General features: G+C 54.2%; 1 protein-coding gene across 5 annotated transcripts in view; it reads left to right on the top strand.

Annotated features, from left to right (window-relative positions):
- Positions 1-26,396, top strand: part of PLEKHA7 (pleckstrin homology domain containing A7) — a 202,958-nt gene that overhangs the window by 166,145 nt on the left and 10,417 nt on the right. For all 5 annotated transcript variants that reach the window (XM_045825405.1, XM_045825402.1, XM_045825401.1 and 2 more), the window contains 11 exons: positions 1,319-1,372; positions 10,855-10,923; positions 11,102-11,182; positions 12,557-12,706; positions 13,297-13,398; positions 18,412-18,520; positions 18,665-18,891; positions 21,926-22,114; positions 22,208-22,325; positions 24,444-24,547; positions 25,169-25,369. In XM_045825405.1, the coding sequence (XP_045681361.1) occupies positions 1,319-1,372; positions 10,855-10,923; positions 11,102-11,182; positions 12,557-12,706; positions 13,297-13,398; positions 18,412-18,520; positions 18,665-18,891; positions 21,926-22,114; positions 22,208-22,325; positions 24,444-24,547; positions 25,169-25,369 (1,404 nt within the window). The remainder of the gene's footprint in view (positions 1-1,318; positions 1,373-10,854; positions 10,924-11,101; positions 11,183-12,556; positions 12,707-13,296; positions 13,399-18,411; positions 18,521-18,664; positions 18,892-21,925; positions 22,115-22,207; positions 22,326-24,443; positions 24,548-25,168; positions 25,370-26,396) is intronic.

The following is a 26,396-nucleotide window of genomic DNA, read 5'->3' as shown; positions in this document are numbered from 1 at the left end:
GAAGGTGCTGGTCCAGACGAGTCTGGTCCCTCTGAGCTGCACAGAAGGAGGCAGAAGACAGGAGGGGAGGGTGGCGGGATGGTCGCCTTCTTACTTGCCCCGTTTTAGTGGGACCCGACGGACCCAGGAAATGTATTTAGAAACATGAATATAAGGGAACACTTACAGAAACCCTAAGTTGTGAAGTTGGGTGATTTTTAAATAACATTTATTTAATAACATTTTTATTGATGATTTCATACCATTGCTCTGTCCTTTCTGCTGTGGAAGGTGTTTAGGGGACTGGACTGATAAGGAACTAGGGATGGGTAAGGGGACAGTGCAGGGACAGAGGTAAGGTCTTACAAGCCACTAGAGTCCCTGGCAGTGGTCCTTCCAGCCTTCTCACACTGCAGAGCACTGCCTGAGTGTCTCGCGTTGTTCTCTGTGTGTGTGTTGTACGTCAGAGCTGTAAGCAGGGACCCTTCCCAGCCCCAGCGCTGGGCGCGCTGGGAGTTCTCTTACTCTGCTGAGAAGGGGGTGCCTGGACTGCCTTTCTTAAGCTTTCTTGCCCCTCTGCCTCACAGGTAGCTCCCGTGGTCTGTCACACGGGAAGCACACATTCTAGGGAAGCAGTCTTTTCCTTATTCTCACTTTTGCTAGTACCTATTCTGGAGAACTCCCCAGGCTGTCGGAGACGATCCAGGCTGACGGGTGGGCTAGCCCCTGACCTGGCCACATGGGCTCCCTGCTGAGCAAGGAGGCCCAGACCTCCAGGAAACTTCCAGAGGCTGCTGGTGCTTATCATTCTGAAACCGAAGGCCCTCAGGGCACCTCCCTGGGGCACCTAGGTCATCTCCCTGTCTCCTCCAGGCATTTATCTAACGAATCAGTGGGTCCTTTTGCTTCATGCATGTGAATGACCCGATGCAGAGGTTTGATGACAAAAACTGGAGGACTGGGAATCGATGGGACCCACTCAGGTGTAGCAGGTCCCCTTCCAGGGAGAACTCTGTAGTCCTGTCTCAGGAGGTCACCGCTGCCTCAGTTGCATTGCTGTCCTAGCCTTCTGGCCCCCCTCCTTGCCATCAAACTGTCCCCTTTAGCTAATGAGGGGACAAGCTGGCTTTCCCCACAATGACCTGCAAGACCCACTGTGCTGAGAGAGAGCTCCGAGCTGCACCGAGACATTTGCGCTTCCTCTGTGGCCCTGGATGTGTTGGTCTGCTGTGGCCGCTTGTCCCCGGAGCTGTGCCATGTAAATGATTCATGGATCCCCATGGTATGGAAACCCTTGGTGTCTATAACTGGTTTCTTTCTCTCTCTGCTTCCTTTGAAGGCCGATGATACCTACCTCCAGCTGAAGAAAGACCTGGAGTACCTGGACCTAAAGGTGAGCGACGCCAGGGGTCTTGCTTGCCTTGGACACTCACCTTTCCGAGAGTGTCAGCTCCTTTGTAGCCAAGCCCAAGCCAAAGACAGTGCAGGTCTGATTAAATCTGGATCCCAAATGGAGACAGCTGCTGTCTGTCTAAATCAGAAGAGTTTTATTTCTTACAGTCTCCAATTCTGGGCTCAGTTTCTTGTGAATTCTGCTGTAAGGTGTCTGTCTTACAGAATGAGGCCACAAGATTCCGATCTCTTCCTGTCCTTGGTCAGAACCCAAAGGTCCCTGCAAATAATAACCTGGTCATTTCTGCAGAGCCTCCGGGGTAGGGGGGTGGGGGGAGTTTGATTCACTGGGTGCCACTGATGTGTGTCTTTGGTCACAAAGCAGGTCAGTGGATTGTTCGTCATTGGGGGAGAAGGTTCCACGTGGAATTATGCAGCTCTGGGGGATGCCGTCATCTCCCATCCCCATTTAGGAGGTGATCACTGGTCCGTCCCTGTAGGTGATAAAGCCTCAGGCTCTCAATCAGCCTCCGTAGCACAGAGAGCCCGAGAAAGAGAAAGCCGTGGAATTGAGAGGCATTCTGCTTGAAAGAGCTGCTATTGTTGCATTCAGGGGCACTCTGAAAGCTCCCACTGTGAAAAGCACTTCTTATGCCTGAGCCATGAAATAGACTGAAGGAATGTGACCTTTAATTAACGGCAGGTGTGAGAGGGCGGGTGCGGGGCTGTGGGAGGGCACCCAGGTGACTGCCACGAGGGCGTGCCTCCTTCAGTCCCCCGTGTACCTGGCTGGAGAGGTTTTGAGCACAGGGATTGTCATCCAGCCTTATAGAAGGGTGGGGGGGATGAACATGGTAGTGGGGCAGGGGCCTCCCCACACAGGCCCATTTACAAATCAACTAGTTAACTTCTGTCTCTATTGAGCACTTGCTGTGTACCCAGCTCTGGAGATGCCATGGGGAGATGCAAGAGTAAAATTGAGGCTCTCTGGGTTAGGGAAAGGACATACCCCCAAATAACAGACTTATTAACAATGAGTGGACCAAGATCCGACCCGGTGCTCAGAGCTGAGGTCACGAGGATCGTAGGGACACAATGCTGGAAAGGCTTCCGGGGGAGGCGGTGTGTGCGTGGAGCCTGGGAGAGCCAGAGCGTTTAGGTTGGCTGAGATGGCCAGGACAGGGATGGAGGGAGCCGAGGAGAGCCAGGGTGAGGCTGGTGTGGCTGGGGCAGTGGGGGAGGTGGAGGTAGATCATTCGCGCCAGATTCTATGCGGGGCTTGAGGAAGGAAGGTGCAATGAACGAAAGCCTGACTTGGTTTTGGACATGAGCAGAACAGGGTTGTGTCAGGTGCAGGACATTTGCTAGTTTACCTGGCGTGAGCGAGTATTGTAAGTGTGGTGGTGATGCCTCGGGGTGCAGAGGCTCGAACGCGGTGGTGGGGGCTAATGTGCACTTGGGCCCATCTTCCCGTGCCCTGCTGGGATGGGGCAGGGTCCCTCCACCACACCCACCATCTGCACCTGACCTGGGGAGAGGTCCACCAGCCCCCCCTACCCCCGCTTTCATCTGCTGTGAGTGCCGCCACACCCAGGTGCCGGCCTTCCTGCCTCCAGTCACCATGCTGCTGTTTCCTCTCAGCCCTGTTCTGGGTCGTGCAGTGGGTGCAGAAGAACTCCTGCAGCGTCCATGTCCCTGGGCTGTGGCAGAGGCCTGGCTCAGCAGCAGCACAGGCGTGCCATGAAACCCTCCTCACGGTGCTCGGTGCACAGCACGCGAGAGATCTTAATGAAGTGCTCAGGCCAGAAAAGTGGGACTGTGTGTCTTCCGACTCCTGTTTGTACAGGACAGCTGAAGCTCACAGTCGGTCCTGGAGGGAAGATCCAGCTCAGCTTTCTTTTATTTCAAGATTGTGGGATTTGAGTTAAAGGGAGTTTAGAGGGAGAGAAACTGAGGCACAGGGTAGCAGAGCAGAGCCTGCCAGGAGTCCCCGTGTGCCCTGACGGCCAACAGAAGCTTAATAACAACAGACGGTACAATGCGTGCCGGCCACTGGGCTTTACTCCTGTTCAGTTTGTGAGCCCTGCAGTAGACCCCGGAGGGAGATGGTTCTGCACTGAAGCTCTGAGAGAGAGATGGTTTTCTCCATAAATAGTTACCGGGGAGCTAGTATTTGGGTGTCCCTCTGATGCTGAAGCTCATGCTCTTAATAACCTTGCCTCCCGGACAGTTAAAATGCTGCTTCTGCTACTGTGGACCCAGAAGAATTGGGTTTTGTATGGAACTCAGCTTGGGGTCATTAGCCTCTCAGGAAATGGGTTTGATGTGACAGATGCAATGTGTATCCTTGGGGTGTGTCACTGGTGAGGAGCTGTATGTGCCCAGAACACTAGTAATTGGAAGTTGTCACTGTTTGCCATGAAAAACAGCTGTGTTGATACCAAGCTTTTTCCCTGGTCTTGTGGCTGTTACTCCAGTGTCTGGTTCCTCTCAGAACTGGTCCTCCAGATAAATGTGCCAGCAGCCCGTGTGGGAAGAGAGGCTGGGGTTTGTGCTGCGTGTGAGTCACCAGTCTGACATGGCTGCCAGAAGGCTGGCCCCACCCACCTGGCCTGCCCCCGCGGGACGCAGTGCCCAGATCAGGGAGGCGGTGGGCCCACTCTGCTCTGACCAGCTGGGGTAGAGCATTCCCTGATGCGTGTCTCACTTCAGGGTCCAGGCGAGGGAGGAGGGGCTGGAATCGAAGGAGAGGCACTGAGGACCTGGGAGAACCATGGCTGCGGAGTGTATAGGCGGGATGCCTTTGTGTGCAGGTGTCTGAAACCCCCATCCACCTGCTGGGCCACAAAGGGGATATACATTCCAGGGCTCAGGCCACGCTGTCACCATTCTACTTCCCTTGGTGTGCGGGTTGCCTCCACATGGCCAGGGAAGGCAGCCACCTGCAAATCCAAGTTCATTTCCTCCCAGCCTATCCTCCCCGTGGAGTGAGGGGGCAGGGGGTTCTTACTGGGAGGGCATGCTGGCCAGAGACAAGAAACACAGCAGCTAGCTGAGCCCCAGGGAAGGAGGTGAGGGTGATTTGGGGAAGACATAAACATAGGTTGTAAAGCTCTGAAATATTACCAGGTGCCTTCTGTGGCCCTAAGGGGGAATTAAGACAAGTGGAGAGTAGCCACAAGTAGACTGGTTTCAGTTGAGTACAACACAGACTTTTCGAAAGGGCCACCACCGGTCACGGTGAGCTCTGCATGGCCTAGGGAGCAGTGCGGGGGATAAGCAGCTGGCCAAGAACACCCTGAGGCCCGCTCGCTTCCTGTGTCATGCTAGGGCCCCTGAGACACAATTGAATGGGTCTGGGGGTGCGGAGAGTGACAGGCATTGTCCCCACTGTCACCAGCTTCTTGTGAGAGGTCCCTCCTGGGTCCTTGTGGGGAGAGCAAGGAGGTGAGCCGGTCTGGAGAAGGATTGTCTCTCCATCCCCACTAGGTTGGCCTGAAGTCCCCTTGTCCCTGCCCCAGAGGCCACAGAACCCACCATCCCTGCCATCAGCGGACACTCAGCTTCCAGAATCAGTGGGTGGTGTTAGCTCCGCCCTGTGCTGAGGAGTTTTTCCTTCCTGAAACAAGCATTTCTGCTGCGGTGCCAAGGGATCCCACAAAGGCATGCTCTACTGTCTTAGAAGACGCTCTGTTTAGCGTCTTTTTGGAAATGTTTACTTCTCTGGCATTTCATTCGGCGGTGCCAGGGTGGAAAGGAGTCCACACTGGCTAAGTGCCTGTTTTTGCCTGGCCGTGTTTGGGCACTTGGTGTTCTCGTCTCCCATAATCCTCTCAGCATCCTGGAGCAGCAGAAATTATTGTCCCCACCTTACCACCCAGGAACCCAAGTCTCAGAGACGTACCTTCTACAAAGTTACACGGCTGGGATTCGAACCCAGCAACTAACTCCACACCTGCCTTCTTTCCTCCACGTGCCATGTACTTCATCTACCCCTAAGGTGTATTCACCGAATGGTACTTCTGGCATTAAGGGCTGCTCTTCAGGGTCCTGCCACCCCAACTGGGTCTGAAGAGGGAGTGTGGGGGCTAGCTGTTGTTGACGGCTGGATGTGTTTGTATGAGGCTCTGAAGCGCAGGTGAGACAGGGAGGTGGAGGGCAGGGGGCTGCAAACTGTGCAGGTGATGCCTTTGTAGGTAGAGTAGGTTGCAAGGTTGCAGTCAGCTCCAGAGAGGCTCTTGTCCCTCAAGAGGGACAGGTCATCAGTGGCCCCAGGTCCCTGGCCTCCAGACCCTTCCTGACTGCTCAAGCCTGGGGTCAGGGCTTCTGTGCTCAGGACCCGTTTCCAGGGTCAGCTTCCGGAGCCAAGTTTCTGAAGTGGGGGTATGGGGCACCACCTACTTCAGGATCACCTGGGAGCTGAATAAATAATCACAGATCTGGAGTGGGGGTCTGTTGAACTAGAATCTCTGGCGATGGCACCCAGAATTGTCTTTTCTTTTTTTTAAATCAAGCTTCAGGGGGATTTTTGAGCACACTAAAGTTTGAGGTCTGTTGTTCTGGAGAAGAGATTGTTAACCCTGGCCATGAACTGAAACACCAGAGGAGCTCTTTAACTGAGTGTCCTGTCCCTTAGCGGCTCTGATTTAGTCAATAACACACAGGTGTTACTCTTCAAACAAACAAACAAACCCCCCTCAGTGTCTCCAGTGTAGCCGTGGTTGGGAAAACCGTTTCAAAGCAGTGGTTCTCAAAGTGCGCTGCCATACCAGCAGCCTCAGCAACACCTGGGCGTGTGCTAGAAATGCAAAATCTGGAGTCCCACCCCTGACCAGCTCTGGGAGAACCTCTGCAGGGTGGGGCCCAGCAGCTCTGTGGTCAGGGATGGGCTTACAGTTGTTTGTGTGGGAAAAGGCATGCAGGTTATGGTTATTACAGTAGATTTATTAACTCCAAAGATTGTTGCTCACAACTATAAAGCTACCTTTGCTCACTCGTCCCTGTGTTAACAAGGCCTCCAGGTAGGTAATTCTGAAGCATGATGAAGTTTGAGAGCCAGTTTCAGAGTCCTGGTTCCCAATCCTGGCTGCACAGTTAGGATAGCCCCTGGGGGAGGGGGGCACCAGCCCCACCCCAAGCCAACTACATCTGAATCTCGTCGAGTGGGACTCAGGCACTATATTTGATCAAGTTCCCGGGAGATTCCAGTGTTCGGGCCAGGGCTGGGATCCACTCCCATCGTGGGCTGGGACATCTTCCCTCACAGGAGCGGTGAGCAGTGGGATCACCGGTGAGAGTAATTATTTAGAGGCCACTTGGGCGTGGAGAGGGGCGTCCGAGGGACTGGTGACGGCCCCGCTCCAAAGCAGAGATCCGGCACCTCACAGCGTGTGGTGAGGGAGGACCGAGGAGGACGCCCAGGTCCCTGTCACCCTCTGCGGCAGAACCCAGGATGCAGTGGGCACTGAGCTGGGCACCGTCACGTAAACCAGCCCGCACAGGGGTCCTTCAGGCAGCGCCTATCCCCCCTCCATTTTATAGACGAGGGGACCGACCCCCAGAAAGGTCCACCGGCTGGGAAGCCGTGCAGAGCACTGAGTCCCTGCCGCTGAGTCACACGGCCACACGTCCCCCTTAAGGCTCCCCTCACCGGTGCCCCAAATTCTGGCTCCTTCAAGTGTTGTTTGATGTCTCACCTGTTACGTTTTGTTGTATTTGCCTTTCTGTTTGGAACAGATAAAAAATAATGAACCTTTGATCAACGTGCTTTACAAAGTGCTGAAGAAGTCAGCACTGGGCTGTCGGCCCAGGAGAAGCGTAAGATGATCGGATCTGTGTCTCCGAGCGGGGCCATTCCATTGCTTCTGGCTCAGTGCCGATCCCATCACTTGCTTAACCAGGGGCTCTCCTGACCACCCCCAGGCTTCCTGCAAGTCATTTCGGTTTATTTCCTTCTTTCTGAAGCTCCCTTCAGCACTCTGGCTGGTGCACCAGGCTGAGCCTCTCATCCGTGCTGTTCTGTGCCTCCATCTCCTGTGCTGCCGCGGGGGTGGGGCCGGGGGTGGGGGGCTTGCCCAGCTTGCCACCAGCTTGTGTCATGTCCCCATTGTCACTTGTCTGCCTCCATGGGGAGGCCTGACCTAGACAGAGACCAGCATGGTCTGGGCAGTCGAGCATGAGTTTCTTGGGAGGAGGGAGTGGTCATTCCTGCTCACCTTGGAGGAGCTGGGGTGTCCTCAGATCCCACCGTGGACCTGGGGTTAAGGGGGCTCTTCTTCGGGGCAGAGTGTTGCTGTCTGGAGCTGGACTAGAATGAAACGGGGCCTCCCACCCCCACCCCCCTTCGGCTGGTACAGAACTAGTGCCTGAAACACCGCCACATTTCGTTGCATTCCCAGGGAGGCTACGGGTCAGGAAGCGCGTGCTGTGTCCGGTCACCCTGAGCCCTGAGGACCGGTGTCTGGGGGTGTGGGGAGAGGAGAGTAAGGTGCCAGGTGGCCTTCAGTTCCTTCCTGATGCTGATGTTCTTCCAAAGGGAGAAGTGCCCATGACTTTCACTTCTTCTGGTGAAGTGATGCTGGGGACCCATTGCTGAAGTTTTAAATGGATTTAAGCATTGCTGACACAAAGCATGGTTTTAAAAGGGCAATTAGATGCAATACGCTACTTGTGGATAGGCCTTAGTGGCCTTGGCTGTCTAGAACAGAACCAAAGTCAGGAGCTTACAAGGCCTCTGAGCTGTGTAAACACAGTCTCGAAGTCCAGCTCCGAAGCCCGTGGCCTTCACTCCACGGGAGCGGGTCTCAGGAGTGGGTCTCAGGAGTGGGTCTCGGCGCAGCCAGCTCGCCTTGTTTGTTACGTTCACAGGCTTGCTGAGCAAACGTTTCCCGAATATCCTCCGTGTGAGGGGCCCTGGCTGGGCTTTGAGGATACAGAGAAACTAGGTCGCAGCCCTCACAGTCACCCCTAATCAGGTTAGCATCTAGTGAGGGGAGACAGAGCGTTTCACTGATGTGCTAGGGCCCTCAGTCGGAGACACAGGTGTGGGAGCGGCTCCGTGAAGGGCGCCGGGCCCAGCAGGAGGGAGGGGGTGGGGAAAGCAGCGAGTACATCCCTGCGTTGAGTTTCTAATCCCAGCAGACCCAGTCAGAGTTTGGATGCCTAACTCTCAGCACCTTCAAAGCAGCACATTAACAGGGGAGAAGAGGAAGCTGCCTCTTTGAAAGGAGGGAGTGCTAATATCCCAAGAAAGGAAAAAAAAAAACACATTACATGTCAATCTAAAATGAAAATAAAAGCACAGAAATTTGGGAGCATTTCATCCAGGGGTGCAAAGAGCCCTAAATACAAGCTTCTAAGAAATTCTATACTACTGATTTTTTAAATAATGACTGATTCATCCCCCCAAAAAAGTGGGGATATGTTGAGAATATATTCATCATTCTGTGAAGGCAGTGAAGGGCATACCTTTAGTAAGCTTTCCATCAAAAAGTTTAAAAGATTCGGCTCTCTCGGAATGCCTTTTTTGTGAGGAGTGCCTCACTTAATCCCCGATGGTGCTGGGCAAACAGGCTTCGCGCCGTCAGCTTCTCTGCCTTGCCGTTCCAGTGTCGAAGACACACCACTGGTAAAGAGCGTCAGTGAAATAAGGGGAAATGTTTTGCTGGGAGGGAAAGTCCCCAAAGCACATCTCGCTTTGAAAATGATTTCTTCCTGGGGAATGAGCCGAGTGACAGCCCCTTGGGGGGTGGGCAGGCTCTTTGCCCGCTGGTTCACTGAGGACGGCGGTGGTGCAGAGTGAAGACTCACCCACGTCTACCTTCCGGGGTCCCCGAGTCTGAGGGCCCAAGTCCTGCCTGGGAAGTTCAGCTGTTTGTGGTTCACAAGGATGAGCTCCTCCGCCCGCTCTCCCCTTCTGCCCTGACAGAAGCCAGCACAGCCTGTGTGTTCGTGGATTGTTGCTGTTGTCGGTGTGTTCGTGACTGTGTGTGTACGTGTGTATACATATCACCTGTCAGTCTGAGGAGCAGAATTTGGCTGGAGTTCTGTTTTTCCCAGGGAGTCTGCAGCACTGACCTGCAAGTATTTCTCTCTGGCCCGACTGCAATGCAATAAGCATTTGCCAAGTGCCTTTCCGTGTGCCAGGCCTTGTGCTCAGGGCTGACTTTACCAAGACAAAGAAGACAGTGGTCCCTGCCCTCTTCTGTGCAACCACAGGGAGCGTGGGAATGGGTGGGGGCAGGTCTGCAGCCAGACTCAGTCCTCAGGCCAAGGCATGGATGGAGAAGGCATTCTCCTTTGACCTTGCCCTTCGCTAATGATGATTGTCAAGGAGAGGGAGTACAGGACAGTTGGGCACAGGGGTGGGAGGAGCTTGAGTTCTGAGGCGAATGCCTGCCAATGTATTTCTGTTTCTGACTCACACTCCCAAACTTCCTGGGCCTCCCAGATGGAGTAGGGGGAAAGCGAGGGCCATCTCTCCAGCAGCCGTCTGTCCGTCCACACCGGGATGCTCTGCATGCTACACACCACCACCTATCTCGGCTGTGGTGTTAGCTACACCCTCTTTCCCTGGTCAGATCTGCAAAGTGGAGTTCAGCAAGACAGCCTCTGCTACACGGGGCGCATTCAACCTGGCTCTTCCTGCCCCTGGCCTGGCCATGGCGGGGAGCACATCTGTGTAGAAGCCGCCCCTCCTGCACAGCTGCTGGCAAGGAGGTTTGGGGGAAATGGAAACAAGGGCTGCAGCACAGGGTTTAGTTTCAGAGGGGTCAGTCAGAGACTGGTGACAGGTTGCCATGCAGTGTTGAGGGAGGGGTGGGAAATGTGGTATCCCACCCGCCTGTACATTTGGGTGACTTTTGTCTCATGCCGGGTGGTCTCCTTTCTTGAGAGGACAGAGTAACTTGTAACACACACAAGTACAGCCTACCCTCACTTATCCAGGGATCAGTGAAAACCCCAGCTGGGAAGTATCCAGCTTCCTTCTTCCCTTGGCCAGATCCTCTTCCCAGATAATTAGGGTGGGGAGGCTGACCTTAGTCACAGGGGAGGTGGGCTGCTCAGAGACTTCCTCAAACTAAGGCTTGGCGATGTCCAGGAGATTTGCTTGTTCGCCCTGGTCCACCCTCCCCACTGGCCTGGACGTTTGACCCCAGGTTCAGTAGCATAACTCTCTCTTATTAATGGCAAATTTTCTGAGCAAATAGAAGCTGCTGTAGTTGATGATACTATAACTTGAACTTCTGTGTTTCCTTTAATTTGAGAAATTTACAAGTGCCACTAGAATGCTGAAAAAGGTTTTTTGTTTTTTTTCCCTAAAATGAAATAGGCCTGAAAGATAAAAGCAAGCATTGCCTCAGGTTTTGCCCCTTCTGTGCCATGACCCTATTTGCCACCGACCCATCATGGGGCTCACTTTCCTTCCCGAGCTTTGATCCCAAATCCTGTGGTTAAATCCCCTTTAACTTCTTCACCTCGCAGATGACAGGCCGGGACCTCCTCAAGGATCGAAGCCTCAAGCCAGTGAAGATTGCTGAGAGTGACGTTGACGTGAGTGAACAGAGTGGCAGGCTGGCATCTCTGCCGCCCGCTGTCCCCAGACCCGTCGGGGTGGACAGCTTCAGACAGGGTTTGGATGGTTCTGTAGCCAGAGGCCTTCCGATTCCACCCCAAGGCCATGCCCTTTGCTCCTCATCCCAGGCCTTCTCTAACCCGTTCTTGCTCACAGGTTAAACTGAGCGTCTTCTGTGAACAAGACAGGATCCTCCAGGACTTGGAAGACAAGATACGAGCCCTCAAGGAGAACAAAGTATGTGTCATTTTTGCATAATCTTAGGCTAGGAGGAATAGGGGGGTTGTCTATTCTCTGTCATGGACCTGATGGTATCAAACAACAGGGGTTAGTCTACCCAGAACAGTGTCTTTACATTTAAAAGGTGTTTCTTGGGGCGGGGGGATTTCTTCTGGTCCTGGAAGAAACCTCACAGGGAGGCCTTGGCCTAGTGCTCCAGCCCTCTTCCTCTCACCCCCCTATTCTGCTCCGGCCCCCGCTCCCTGGAAGCCCGGTGAGGTGAGCCTGGGAGAGGAGGGCTCCACCGCCTCGTCTGTGTTGATGTCCCCTGGGCCCCTGAGCACCTGGGCTGTGGAGGAAGCAAGACTGGATGGGAGGGCAGGAATGGACTGAGGGGTGGCGGGGGCACCGATGTTTGTTCTCTTAGACACTTAGTGTGGATGTTTTTCTTCATTGCACTTTTTAAAGAAGAAAAAGTGGATTTTGTTTATTTACCATATTTTGCCATGTATAATGTGCTCCCATGTATAATGTGCACCCACATTTTATCCCAATCTTTTGTTTTCATTTTTTAATTCAATTATTTATTTATGTATTTAGATACTTGTTTTTTTTGTATTATAAAGGAATTTTAGCATTAACTTTTGAACATATGGATATCATTATTGATTTCTATGCATTACACTCTTAATGCATAAGCATAAGTAAAAGAATTAAAAACATTTATATAGATATGGAATCAGTACTACCCATGTATGATGCGCATCCTTATTTTTCCCTCAAAAATTTGGGCAAAAGAATTCACATTATGTATAACAAAATACAGTGCTTTCAGAGAGTGGGAAGGGAGGGAGAAGGAGAGGGAGATAAACCTTGAAGAGCCAGAGAAAGGTCAGTCACTTGCCTCTCCCATGCCCCCTACTGGGGACCTGTCCCGCACCCGGCATGTGACCCCAGCATGTGTCCTGACTGGGGACTTGAACCCGAGACCTTTCTGTTGTGAGGCGATGCCCAACCCACAAAGCCTCACCAGTTAGGGCTCTTTATTGCACTTTAACCAGGTGTTATATTTGACTCTGAAAGTTTATTACATGTCCTTTGTCCCAAAGAACTTAAAGAGTTTTCCATTGACTCTGATTTATCCTCATTGTTTATCCCATGAGGAGCCAGAAGCCTTGCGCTCATTTTGTAGATGAGGAAACTGAGGCACGGAGCTATTGGGTGACTTGCCCCAGGCCACTCAATGGGCAGAGTCAGAGCCGGACCCAGAAACCCTGTCAGGCCCCAGCTGGACACTGCCCCTTCAGTCGAGGTTTAGCCCCTGGCATGGTATGGGGAGGCCTCCGGGGACTTTCCTGTTACCATCCTGCACTTTCACCCTCACCCGCGTAGGACCAGCTGGAGTCCGTGCTGGAGGTGCTGCACCGGCAGATGGAGCAGTACCGAGACCAGCCCCAGCACCTGGAGAAGATCGCCTACCAGCAGAGGCTGCTGCAGGAGGACCTCGTCCACATCCGGGCGGAGCTCTCCAGAGAGTCCACTGTGAGCAGAGGGTGGGGAGGGCGCAGACTCTTCCCCTCGGGATGGGCTGGGCGGGGGCTGCTCTTCTTGTCTCCCCCGCTACGATTGAATTGGTGGCCAGGCGCAAGAGTCTTGGGGCAGCAGGCTGCCTCCTGACAGTAGCTTACCTTGTCCAGGGGTGGCATGTCCAGGGCTGCCTTAGGGTCCTGTCCATCAGCGACTCCTAGGTGGCTACAGTGATGCCCAGGGGACCGGATTTCTCAGAGGAGCCTGTAAGGCTTGTTCCTGATCTGTATGCAGATAATTCCGCGATGTCAGCATCTCCACTTTATTTGTTCGTCTGATGTGGGGCAGGCCCTTGCTGCCTGGGCTGAGAACCGTAGTGTCCCCAGCGATATAAGTAAGACAGGACAGTGCAGAGGGCTGGGGTCAGAGGGTGCATGAGAAGACAGCCCAGGTCCCTCTCCCACCAGGCCGGCCCAAGAAGACCTGTGGGGCTCCCCTCCCCTCTCCCCCTGGCCGGGCCAGCTGTGGGCAGGAGCGCAGGTGTGCATGGGGCTTTGAGGGGGTGGAGCACGACTGAGAATTGGAAGTGTCTCCTTGGCCAACAGGAGATGGAGAACGCCTGGAATGAGTACCTGAAGCTGGAGAGCGACGTGGAGCAGCTGAAGCAGACCCTGCAGGAGCGCCACAGAAGGGCCTTTTTTTTCCAGGTGACTCGAGGGCCCTCGATCCCTCCTGAGCTCTGATTTCTTGGGAGCCCCACCCAGGGCCTCCTCTCCCTCCAGGGGGACCCAGCCTGTGCATCATCCCAGACTGTCTCCGGGGATCCCTGCCCCCAGCCCCCGTCTTCCTGCTCTTAGATAAACTCTGGCATTTTTGTGAGGGCTTTACATTTGGGAAAATAGCCTCGAGGGGAGACAGATACCAGCCTTGAGACCCTTGCAGACTTGAGCGTGATCTGTGTTTCTTAGTTCTCAGCCCATCCTGGCCTCCTAGCTACTCACTCAGACAGCAGCAGGAAGCCCCGCCCCTCCTTCCTCGGTTCCTGAAGACAGATGTTATCCAGCCTTCACCTGAGGAGGCAGTGTGCCTGCAGGAGGTGCCTCTGGTCTCCTGGCAGTCATTAGCATTTCTGGAAGCCGGGCTAAGAGATACCCATCGCTGTGGCCCCTGCCCCGCTCGGGAAAGGCAGCCTTAGAGCCCTGCTTCCGCTGTCCTTAGAAACCGGGCCGCCCTGCTGACAGTGGCCTCTGCCCCTCAGGTGCGGGAGGACAGGCTCTGCGTGGTTTTTCTTCCCCCAGTTGGGTCCTCCAGGTACCTGGTGTTCTCTCACTGTGGTGCCCAGCCAGGATCCAGCCCCATCCTCAACGTTTTAAAAATGGAAAATCACCAGCTTTCAAACCCAACCTCAGACCTCTAGCTCCCCTTCCGGGGCCCTGACATGCACTCACCTTGTTGGAGTTCAGTGAGCCTTCGCTGAGGCTCCTCGTAGGGAGACACTCTGCTGGGCCAGCTCTGGGGCTCGGCTTGCTAGAGGGTGACCTTCCAGCCAAGGCTCCTCGTTCCAGTGAGTTAATGAACATGTCGACTCTGCTGACGTCAGCCTCACTCCAACAAGTGATGGAAATTCAGGACTGGGAGGCTTCTCCCAGGCCCTGCTTTCCCCCCTGTCAGCATTCAGAGCTGGTCCCGAGAGGCGTGCGGGGACTCGGGCCTGTGGCTCAGGCCAGCCTGTTCAGCTCCCAGGACTCGTCTGCCTCCCGCTGCCACTGGCTGTTTTTCCCAGTAGCTGCCCTTCGTCCAAGCTGACTAGCACTTCCCTGTTCTTTTTTGTATCCGCAGCACTTAGCATAGTGGCTTGAAGTAGTAGGTGAATATCGACCAAGTCCTTCAAATGACTATTTCTCATTACTAGTTTCTCAAACTGTCCTGTCCTGTTACACGCATCTTCTTGGACTTGAGTGAGCCAGACTAATTTTAGCAGTAGTTTTATTTTAGCTGTTTATTCCTTATGTTTCTATGATTCTACAAATAACACACGAATGCATCTCTTTGAAAAAGCCAAACAACGAGAAGCAAAAAATAAAAATAAACAGAAGCTTCCCTTCCCTCCTTCCCCTTTCTGCCCCGGACCCCCGCCCTCCCCAGTGTAATGGGGGCCATCTGTTTGCAGCGTCGCCCCCGCCCCAAGCACCTCCTTCGCATTTCCAAGTATGTGCACAGACATGGAAGTACAGAACTTATTCGGGGTGGGAGCCAGGTGTATTTACAGAGGAGTCTTTCTTATACTTTGTTCAGTGACTCACTTTTTTGTTACAACCTTATGTTGTGGAAATCTTTCTTGGAAAAATACTCCTAAGTTTATGCTGCCCGATATAGTTGGTATTTAAATTTAAACTCAAATTAATTAAAATTAACCAGCATTAAAAATGTGTTCCTCAGTCACACTAGAATCATTTCAGCTGCTCAGGAGCCACATGTGGCCGGGGGTTACCATATGGGACAGCACAGGTCGGGGGAGACTCCAGCAACCCCAGAAAGTTGTACTGGACATCGTTGGTCTGAGTCAGCAGTTTCCAACCGGTGTGCTGCCAGAATTTTTAAAACATGCAGTTGCTGTTTAATCAGGACCACTGACCTCTTTCCCTTAGATCGTCAAATAAAAAAATGACAACAGCCAACACAGCAATAGCCATCTGGTGTGAATGAATCAAAATTATACCTGTTTTTATTTTTGTCAAATCAGTGAAAAACTATTTTCGTGTGCCACAGAATTTTAGTAATTAGTTTTTATGTGTCCCATGAAATGGAAAAGGCAGAAAATGGCCGGTCTGAGTAAATGAAATTAAATTACTTCTTACCTGCTGCATAGAGCTCTGTGGTGTGGATGTCTTCTGGTGGATACGTACTGTCGCTTGCAGTGCGTTTTGCTCTTATGCAAGGTGCCTCAGTGAGCATCTGCGTAACCGCCTTTTCCAGCTCAGCTATGAGCACTTGTCCAAGATAGGCGCCTGGAGTGGACCTGGTGGGCTGCAATGAAGGCGCCCCTTCCATGGGGACAGGGTCTGATCCCCGTCTGACAGGCTGTGCTCGTGGCCCCCCTCGCCCCCCCAGGGAACGGGAGCACCTGACCTGCCTGCCCACGTCCTCGCCAGCACGTGATGTTATCAGTCTTTCGTTTTTGCCAGTCTGCCTGCTGAGAAAGGACATCTTGTTTTAATTTGCATTTATTTAATTACTAGTGGGTTGAACACCTTTTCATGTGATTACTGGCCCTTTGTATTTCTGCTGTGCCTTACTTATTTCACGTGGTTTTACATACAGCAGGCCCAGAGACTGTTTTTTCCCCCAAAAAGCAAATGGGTTTAATGTACAGGTCTTTTCATGGACTCCCTAGTAAGTCAGTAGAGCACAGGCCAGTTGGAAGCCCAGGCCCTGCTGCTTGATTGGCACCTCATTTGGTGGCAGTGCTGACACTTTCCCTGAATGCCACCGCGGCCTGGGAAGCCCACAAAGCCCTTCTTCTCGCAGGCTCCGGGCTGACTTCTTCGGTGTGACTCCAGGCTGGGCGAGCTGTTAGAGTCCTGAATGACTCACGCTTGCAGCCCCTACCCCCTTTCTCCATAGGGAGCCTGGAAACTCACTAGCCCCCTCTCAGTAGCCAGGCGTGGCTGTGAGAAAATTCATCGCCTTTTCATTAGATGAGTGGCTTTATTTATAAAGATTTTCATGGCCACCTAGGTGGGGAAGCCAGAGGATAAAAGAACATCCAGGTGACTGTGAGGGGTGGTGACAGGTGAGGTTACCTGTAGGTGTCCCTACTTCGGGACAATGAATTCAAGCCTTTGCTGACTGTAGTACCCAGGAGCCTTCCTGCCCAGCCCGGGGTGGGGATACAGGAAGGGAACCCCACCGCTTGCTCCCCGAAAGCTTCCTTCACCTTGTCATTAAGTCCTGAAATTCCATCACCCTTCTCTTACACTTGGGGTGGCAGGAAGACAGCGTCGGGGCAGGCTTGGGAACTGGCCGGCGGAAGTGTGTGAGTGGGCTGCCAAGGGAGAGGGAGAGGGAGAGTTGGTTTTAATGCCACGCTCCTCCTTCACCCGCTCCCAGGACGCTGCTTGGGAGCCCCAGCTCCAGAGTTAATGCTGTTAGCCTGCACACACTCTCTGGGCTCAAACACATGTCTGTTTTGGGACAGCTGTGCTTTTGTGAGGAGCTAAGCATCAAGTCCGTTATTTGCCTCTCAGCCCTGAGGATGTGAGTTGGTGTTTTAACCAATGGGGGGAGATTGAGAGCGGGAGCCCCATTAGGAGGGAAGCCTCGGACATCACAGTTGCTGGACAGTATTTGATCAGGGACTTTTAAGTGATTGGTCCTTTATTCATTCAACAGACATGTACTGAGTATCTGCTGAGAGCCTGCCCCTGCGGGGGGGCGGGTGAAGGGGGCTGTCAGAGCACACAGTCCAGTCGCAGACTCGGACAGGTCCCTAAGCACGTGAGGCCTGTCCTGTCTGAGGGTGGCCGGTGCCTTGAGAGGAGATGCGGATGTGACACCTTCTGTCCTCCCCCATGGTAATTTAAACATTGAAAGAATACTCCATTTGATGTTTAAACAACTCTATTAAAAGATGCCTGTGATCCCTTAATCACGACAGACCCTACTTATGTCTTTCTGGGGCTTCTTCCCGGCCAGTTTCAGGTGTGATTGTCAGAGTGTGCGTGCGGCCCTGTAGCCTGGCTCTTCCCCAGGGCTCTTGAAAAATAGCAGCTTTACCCTCTAATCCCTGTTACCACGTGCAGTTCTCCCTGAAGAAACCTTGTACCTGTTCACCCCCCCCCCGCCCGTCAGCTCCCCATTCCTGCTCTAGCCAACCACTGACCTACTTTCTATCCTTATGGATTTACCTGTTCTGGACGTTTCATGTACATGGAATCACATACTGTGTGGCCTTTTGCGTCTGGCTTCTTTCACTTAGCACAGTGTTTCTAAGGCTCATCCATGGAATACCGTGTATCAGTACTTCATTCCTTTTTATTACCAAACAGTTTCCATGGCCCACTGTACCCTGAACTAAACTTCAAATCCCAGGATTTTGAAAAATGCTCTTTATATTCTAGGGAAGGCCTAACCTCTAGTCCTTGCCTTTTCTTCCCTTATGCCACGGTTGCCTATGACAGTCTATTTTCTAAAATTGCGGTAAAACATACATAGCATAAAATTTTCCACCCTAACCGTTTGCAAGTGTATAGTGGTAGCGTTAAATATCTTCGCATTGCTGTGCACCTGTCTCCACAAACTGTTTTATCCTGCAGGACCAGAGTTCTGTGCCCACGAAACAACAACCCCCTTCCTCCCCACCCCCAGCCCCTGGCCACCACCTCTCCTCTCTCTCTGAATGCAAGCGACTCCTGTAGACGCCACATGGAGGGGACTCACACAGTGTTTGAGGCAGTCTGTTGTTAACTGAGGTGGAACTAGGCAAGGTGGGCTGGTGGGGGCTGCTCAGAAATCCCTCTCCTGGGCCTGGGGCATCTTCCAGGTCCGTGCTTCCGTGCGAAGCTGTGCAGCAGGCTTGGCTGTAGCCCTGGTGGGGTTTCCCAAGGACGTGCTGCCTTCCCAGGGTGAGGGGCCCTGTCTGACGCGACAGCGCGAGCCCTGGGAAGAACCCCCTCCTAAGGAGCTAAGAAGGAAATGAACCACCGCCTGGTCTTCCTTAGGAGAAGTCACAGATACAGAAGGATCTCTGGAGGATTGAAGACGTCATTGCAGGCCTGAGTGCGAATAAAGAGAACTTCAGAATCCTGGTGGACTCAGTCAAGAATCCGGGTGAGCGGCATCTTCCTCGAGGCAGCACGTGGGAGGGGGGCATGACCCTGGGGGTCGGGGTCAGGCCCTCGTGGTGTAGGTCATTCCTCCCTGGAAGCGGGCCTTTGTTCCATCCCGTCCTTGGTTTCCCTCTACGCCCCTCAGAGAGAAAAACGGTGCCTTTGTTTCCTCACCCGCCTGTGCCTTCGCTCTCGACTTTGGAGAGCAAGCCGCCCCCGCAGCCCAGCCCGCCCACCAGCCCTGTGCGGACCCCTCTGGAGGTTCGACTCTTCCCCCAGCTGCAAACCTACGTGCCGTACCGACCTCACCCACCCCAGCTGAGGAAGGTGACGTCTCCTCTTCAGTCACCAACCAAGACGAAGCCCAAAGTTGTAAGTGTGACGGCCAGGAGCTGAGTGCCGCCTTTTCCTCTCTGGCAGATGATTTTCCCTCTCTGTCTTCGGGTCAGCTCCTCTCGGGCGAGAGGCTTCTAGGGAAACATGGGGAGGTAGAACCAGCCGGAGTGCTGAGCCACGAGACGTTAAGGAGTGGAGGCCTGCCACCAGACCTCAGACTCCCAGAATTAGAAGGGCCCTTCCAGATAACCGAGCCCAACCCTCCCATGTTGCGGTGGGGCCCAGCAGAGGAAGTGACTGTGGTGGGTGAGTGGGTGGGACCGTTCGTCTGTACCGTGCAGAGAGGTGTGTGGCCGCTCCTTGCAAACCTGCAGTTACACATGCCTGCAGGCAGTGGGCTCACCTCAGCAGAAGAGTATCCTTACCTTCACCTACAGGCCAGCACTCTGCTGGGTACATCTGATCCTTGATATAACCTCCTGGAGCACAGACAGGAAAGCTGGAATCCCCATTTCACACACAAGGGAGCTGAAGCCCAAAGGTGTTATTTGCTTGAGGTCTCCATGTCAGTAGACTCAGTCCACGTCTCCTGACCATTCTCTGTGCCATCTGTCATCTTGCTGAATGTCCGTCCCAGGTCCCCAGGCTAGGTTTGTGGTCCTTGGGGTTGCCTGGGCCAGTGCTTCGGCTTGCCTGGCATGAGAAGGGGCCAAGCCCTTGGCAGAGTCTGGGACAACAGGGCACTTTAAGGAGACAGAAGGTGTGGTCAGCTACCACGATAGCTGATGTCTCCAGGGCCCAGCCAGTGCCGGCTGGAGCCTGCAAGGGGTCCGATCCAAGTGACGGAGAAGCTATAGTGGAAGGCACCTGGGAAGGGGGACCTCCAGGATTTTGCATGGAGGAGCTTTGCCTGGACACCATGAGTGCCTTGGACATCTGTTGAGGTCGGGGCACAGCAGTGGCTTAAACACACAGGTTCCCATATCCTGGTCCTCACCACCTCCCCATTTCCGGCCACGGCCCGGGGCCCAGAGCTGGACCACAGGTGCCAGGACCCAGGGTCCTTGTGAATTTCTTCACCTTGAGATCTGCCCAACCCCAGATGTAAGAGGCACGGAGCACCAGCCACAAAATGGGGTAGAAATAGCGAAACAAACAGGAACGACTGGGGAAGACGGCTGCCGACAGGAGGCAGGCTGCCTGCCGGCCCGGACAGGCCGCAGGAGGACTGGTGCCGCCCTGGAGCCCCACCCCCCCACTCCAGCCCTTCTGCTCTCTGGGTCCTCGGACCCAGGCCTGTCCCCTCTCCGAGCCACCCCAGTTTCCCCCTTTGCACAACAGGCAGCCTTGAATAGACATCACAGAGGCGGCTCTTCACAGCTGGGCCCTCTGGGGCTCGGGGGCGGGGCTCTTCAAGTGGGGTCAGCACCAGGGTCACGGCGAGGGTGAGGGTCTCCTCCCCCCTCCTCTAGTAATGTGTGTGTATTCACCAGTTTTACCATTGTCATTATTGTTTGCTTATTTTATATTTGTGAAGTAATTATGTCCTAAAATTGACATAGAATATGACTGTATACTTTAACAAATAATAATAAGGAGACCACACATGTTATACCAACACCCAGATCAAGAAATAGAGCTTTGCAGCAACCAGAGGCCCTCGAGCCTGTGGGTCCCTTCCCAACGCAAGGCTCTCTCTGCTAGCGGTGCCTGCTGTGTTGCCTTTGGGTGCCTAATTTCCTTGCCTTTTCTTTTTTAAGTGTTGCTACCTAAGTTTGCATGTCTAAATACTTTAATTTTTGTCTATATTCAACACTGTGTTTATTCTTTTGCATCTTCAACAATTTATGCTTGTGAGATTCATCCACATTGGTGCATGTAGCTACAGTTCTTTCATTTTCATTTGGCTTAGTTTCTTGAATTTAATGTCATTCACTTTTTTTTTATTAGATAATACTCTCAAAGGGCACAAAATCAAAAGAGACTTTAAAACATAATAAGATGTCTCTCTTCCACCCTCTGCCTCCAGACATTCTGTTGCTTTCCATCAAGGGCAATCGATGTTTTGTGTTTATCTTTCTGGGGCGCTTTTTAGAGATTGGTGGTTCCGAGACCTTGTCAGGGCTGGAGATGCTGCTGCGTAGGGAGCCTGGGGGGATGACTCTCACACAGTGATGGGATGTGTTACAGAAGAAGAATGCTGATAAACCCTTGCCAGGCGAGCTTGCAGCACCCTTTCCTGAACTGGCAAAATTCTGAACAACAAAGCAAAATGAGACTAAGAAAGAGGGAGTCTGGGAGGAAGGAGTCTCAATGGTCATTTGTCCCAGGAATAGGCGGCTGTGGCCGCTGGGAGCAGGGCTGCTGATCTGCAGAGAGGCCACAGCCCTCAGAGCGCATTGTGGACCGGCAGGGGTTGGGGGTGGAGGGGGTTGTGAGGAAAATAGTGGCATCCATCATCCTCAGGGGGTGGGCTGTGGGGCAGGCAGTGAGTCACCCATCCTGACCGCCTTGTTCAGCCCCCTGGTCAGCAAGGAGAAGATATTTTATAACTGTTCACATTTCTGACAGAGGGGGCAAGAGGAGGTAGAGTGTCCTTGCTCAGCTTGCGAGCAGTCCGAGACCTGCAGGGACAGTGGGCAGCGCAGTCTGAGCACTGTGGAGTGGGGCGGACGTGGGGGGTGGGGACGGGGGACACGGTCACAGACTCACCACCAGTGGGTGCAGAGCTGCCGGCCTGCTCCGAGAGCGGTGCAGTCCAAGCAAGCGGAGTGACAGCAGGGAGCCCGGAGACCTGAGCCCTGGGTCTGGGGACACAGTACGTATAGGCAACACCTTGAAAGATGGAAAATGTGTGACTCCAAAAAAAGAATGGATTTGGAGCCGAGGTATCGCCTTCTTCACAGCTCAGCCAGGGGAAGCGTTGGCATCCTAGGGCGGAAGTGGTCGTGCTCTGCAGGCCCCAGGTGGCCTGTTCTGGTGCTTTGGGCCACCAGGGCGGTGGGGCCCTTGGCGCCCTTCCTCCCACTCCCTCTCACTGGGTACTGGTTCCGCTCCTTTTTCTGAACAGGAGGACCAGGCACCCCCGAGGCCCCCACTCCCTGAGCTCTACAGCCCCGAGGACCAGCCCCCGGCCGTGCCACCTCTGCCCAGGGAGGCCACCGTCATCCGGCACACCTCAGTGAGGGGCCTCAAGCGGCAGTCGGACGAGAGGAAGCGGGACCGGGAGCAGGGGCAGTGTGTGAACGGGGACTCGAGGGTGAGCAGGGAGGACCCAGGGTCACCCCGTGAGTGGGGAGAGGGACGGCGGCAGGGGGCTGGGCAGGTGTGACAGCCCAGACTGTGCCCACAGGTGGAGCTCCGGTCATACGTTAGTGAGCCTGAGCTGACGACTTTCAGTGGGGACGTGGCCCAGCCCTCCTTGGGACTTGTGGGCTCTGACAGCAGGTACCAGACGCTGCCAGGCAGAGGTAAGGCAGCACTCCCCGTGGATGCTTTCTGGGAAACCCCCTTCCCGCCCCCCCCCCCCCCGCCCGCCCCTGTACTACCAACCACTGCTCTCCAACCCTTACCAACCCTCACTTGGTACCTTGCACCCTTCCGCCTGAGCTTTGGGCCGTAGGCAGCAGCTGTCAAGGGCTCCAGGGAGGGCCCACCCCTCCTTTCTCTGGCCCAGATCCTGGTTCTCTTTCTCCTTCTTACAGCTGCTCCTGGAAGCAATGGTAACAGCAGTTACTATAAAGCTGGGCACTGTCACATTAAGCACTGTATAATCACTTAGTTAATATTCATAATAATCCTATGAGGAAAGTACTATTATCTCTGTTTCAGAGATAAGGAAACTCAGAGAAATTAAGGAACTTGCTAATTAGCTAATGACTGATGGAGCCAGAATCTCCTCCCAGTGTTCCGGCCCCAGAGCCGCCGGCTGGGGTATTGGGCGCCGGCATCCGCATGGCCATCTGGGGCCTTCGGGGGACTCTTTCCTCTTCTGTGTCACTCTAAGACTCAATGAGTCCTTTCTTTAAAGAAGCACACTTCTCCCTGGCTGGTGTGGCTCAGTGGACTGAGCACTGGCCTGTGAACCAGAGGGTGGCAGGTTCAATTCCCAGTCAGGACCCATGTCTGGGTTGCAGGCCAGGTCTCCAGTAGGGGGCGTGCAAAAGGCAACCACACATTGATGTTTCTCTCCCTCTCTTTCTCCTTCCCTTCCTCTCTAAGAAAAAAATCTTCTAAAAAAAAGAAGCAGCAGCACACTTTTCTCTTCAATTGGGCCTTCTCTCTGCCCACCCTTCTCCCTTCAAGACAGGGATAGGCACAGACTTAGGCCCCTAAGCTCACGGTCCCCCATTTTCCCCATAGCCAGACCACCCTCAGAGAGCTCTATCAAGGGAGGCCTGCAATGTCCTGCTGCCTCATTTGTTTCTCCTGTCTGCTGCTGGAGGTAGACAGTCAAGTGCTGTCCCCACCTGGGCCAGGTGGCCACACAGCCGTGGTTCCAGCACGTGTGGAGTTGTGTGACTCCCAGCTCACCACTGTCTGGGTTTGCTGGGGCCTGAGCATGTCCCCACAGGGTGTGGCTCTGGGGCCACAGTAACTCTTGGCACAGTGCGAGAAGGCCCTGTCCCTTTCATTTATTACGGCCTACATGTGCTTATCAGTGGCAGTACTGGTGGCAGTTCTTTGTTGCTTAGGATTCTCTGGACATTGTAGGACACTCATCATTCTCTTGCCCATGTGCTAAAAGCTTGTGGTGTCCTCAGTCAGCGGGATGCCCTTTCCCAGATGTCAAGGACCACCTCTGATAAGAACTGCTGCCCGTGGAGAAAGCGTAGTCTGTGGCACCAGCCAGCCATGGTGAGGTGACTCCTTAAAGCCACAGGACCCAGACATGGGAAGCACATGGTCAACGATGCTCCTACCATGTGACCACAGACAAATTTCTTAATCTCTTAGGTTGTGCACCTCTACAATGGTCAAGTAACGCTTACTTTGTAGGGCCAGGGAGACAGAATCTAACAGTGCCTGCCCTAGTAAGTGCTCACTAAACAGTGCCTTCTTCTTTCTCTTCATTTCACTCATGTCTCCCGTCAGTCAACCAGGCATTGTTGAATTTGCAGTCTGGTTAGAGAGGTATGTTGATGCTCTGGTCAGTAACCAGTGAATATACTGAGGAATCTCGGGGTTGCTGATTCTTCCTGGGGCATTTCAGGAGCCTCCACACAGGCAGGCTCTCCAGGGGGCCATGCAGGATGCCCGAGAGTCCATCAGGAGACAGGGTTGATGGCTGCTCGCACCACCCCATCCTGTCCGTCTGCCCAGCAGCCCCGGCCTTCGGCTCATGAGGGAAGACTAGGGGAGTCCACAGGTCTTTAGGGACACCGTCCCTGACGGGGGAGAGGGCTCCACTGGGCTGGCCCCTCATCTTCTACCTGGGGCCTTGCTCTTCCAGGCCCCAGGGAGGAAGAAGAATGGATTGCAGGCTGAGCCCCTGTGGTCCCTTCATGACAGGGGGAGGTGATTAGGGAGGGGCTGGTGGCCTGTGCCAGTCACCACACAGGGTCCTGCATTTCTCTTTCCTCACTCAGGGCTCTCGGGGTCCACATCAAGGCTCCAGCAGTCGTCCACCATTGCTCCCTACGTCACCCTCCGGAGGGGTCTGAATGCCGAAAGCAGCAAGATGACCTTCCCTGTGAGTGGCCTTGAGAAGCGGTCGAGGAGCTCGGTGCTCCCTCACGCACAGAGGGACGGGCTCTAAGATGCATGGTGACTGGCGATCCTGTGAGCCCCGGGGATGGCCTCTGAGGTGCTCTCAGCCCCTCCCGAGCTCAGCGTTCCTGTCACCGTGTGCTCAGCGATGTCTTCCCCCCTCCCCACCAAGGGGGCATCACACTGCCCTTTCCATTTCCTGAGGAGCGCCCCTTCCCGCCTTTCTCTCCAGCCTGTCGGGCTCAGAGGAGGGAGCCCAGGAAGTCTGCACCCTGAGTTCGGACTGCACCACGTGCTGCGTGTGTGCCTGACTGGACAGGCCAGGGGATCAGTGTCTGCATCTGCAGAATGGGGTGCTGCCTAGGGAGCCCGTGAGGGCCAGGGGTATCATGTATCATGTCTGTGAGTTAGTGTAGATGAAGTGGTTCTCTGTGGCTGAGAAGAGTCCAGCTGGATAGAGTGTGTGTGTGTGTGTGTGTGAGAGAGAGAGAGAGAGAGAGAGAGAGAGAGAGAGAGGCCGACAAAGAACAGGAATGAAGCCGGCAGCATGGCTGCCCTCTGCTCCCAGCCCAGCTGCTCCGTCTCTCGCCCGCTTCCTCCTCAGAGACCCAAGAGTGCCTTGGAGCGCCTGTACTCAGGGGACCACCAGCGAAGCAAGATGAGTGCGGAGGAGCAGCTGGAGCGCATGAAGCGGCACCAGAAGGCCCTGGTCCGGGAGCGCAAGAGGACGCTGAGCCAAGGAGAGAGGACGAGCCTGCCCTCATCTCGCTACCTCAGCCACCCGCTCCCCGGAGATCTCGGCTCAGTATGTTAGGAGGGTCCAGGCAGGTGGGGCTGGGACAGGGAGCGGAGCTTCCCCGCGTCCCCCAAACACAGGCTCGTCACAGCCCTGAGAGAGAGTGGGCTGTTGACCTGGATGGTTCAGAGCACACCTCATGGGTGCCCAGGCCAGAGGGTGACTGGGAGGCAGAGCTGGAGTGAGGATGTCACTGCAGGAGTCTAGGAGCCTGAGGAAGTGTCCAGTCAGTTCTCTGAGCCGAGCTTCAAAGAGGCCTTAGTAGACATTTGGAGTCCCTCAGCTGAGTCAAGGACTTGGGAATATGTACAGGGTTCCAGGATTCAAGGATGGAGGAGGAAGATGGTGATGTGATTTGATGAGGAGGTGCACAAGCCCACCAGCCTCCCAAACTTCCAAGCAGATGCCCCATGGGGCAACTGAGCACAGGGTCATGCTCCCCAACTCAGGGCTGTGGTTTCCCATCGCGAGTGGTGCTCACTGGCCTCATGGTGCCCCAGGAAAGCCAGGGAATTTGTGCTTCCCCCTGGTGGTGCTCCCAGGCACTGCGCCCCACCCACAGTCGCCTTAGGTCCCTTTTGGATACATCCCATTTGACTTTCCCCAAGGCCTCTAGCCCGGCTGCTCTTTCCCTAATTCATTGCACAAGCTCTTTTGCTTTTAGTGTTACCGCTCATTGCCTCTCTAATCCTGCCTGATTGTGTTTACAGAAGCTTCTAATTTGCATTGAACATTCTCTAACTGGCCTGTGCTCTTTGTTACCAGGCTTATCATAGCAGCTCTCGTCTCGTAGCCTAGTGAGCACTCCCATGTGTGGCTCCCCTTTCCGCTGCCCACTTCACACAGGCCTACTCACTTGTAACTCACTCACCCCAAGCTGCCCCGAGAGACTGAGCCGACCCGCCGCCTGAGGGCCGCGGTCACTGGCAGAGGTCTGGGCATGAGGAACTTCTCGAAGTCCATGTCTCACATCTGGACAGTGGACATGGAGTTCAGAGGTTGTACATTTGAATAAATTCTATCAAGTCTAACGTGG

This window comes from Phyllostomus hastatus, unplaced genomic scaffold, assembly GCF_019186645.2.
Source record: "Phyllostomus hastatus isolate PE091 unplaced genomic scaffold, TTU_PhHast_1.1 phas_scaffold_585, whole genome shotgun sequence".
Taxonomy (NCBI): domain Eukaryota; kingdom Metazoa; phylum Chordata; class Mammalia; order Chiroptera; family Phyllostomidae; genus Phyllostomus; species Phyllostomus hastatus.
The sequence above is the reverse complement of the archived record's forward strand: the minus strand, read 5'-3'. Positions and strand labels throughout refer to the sequence as shown.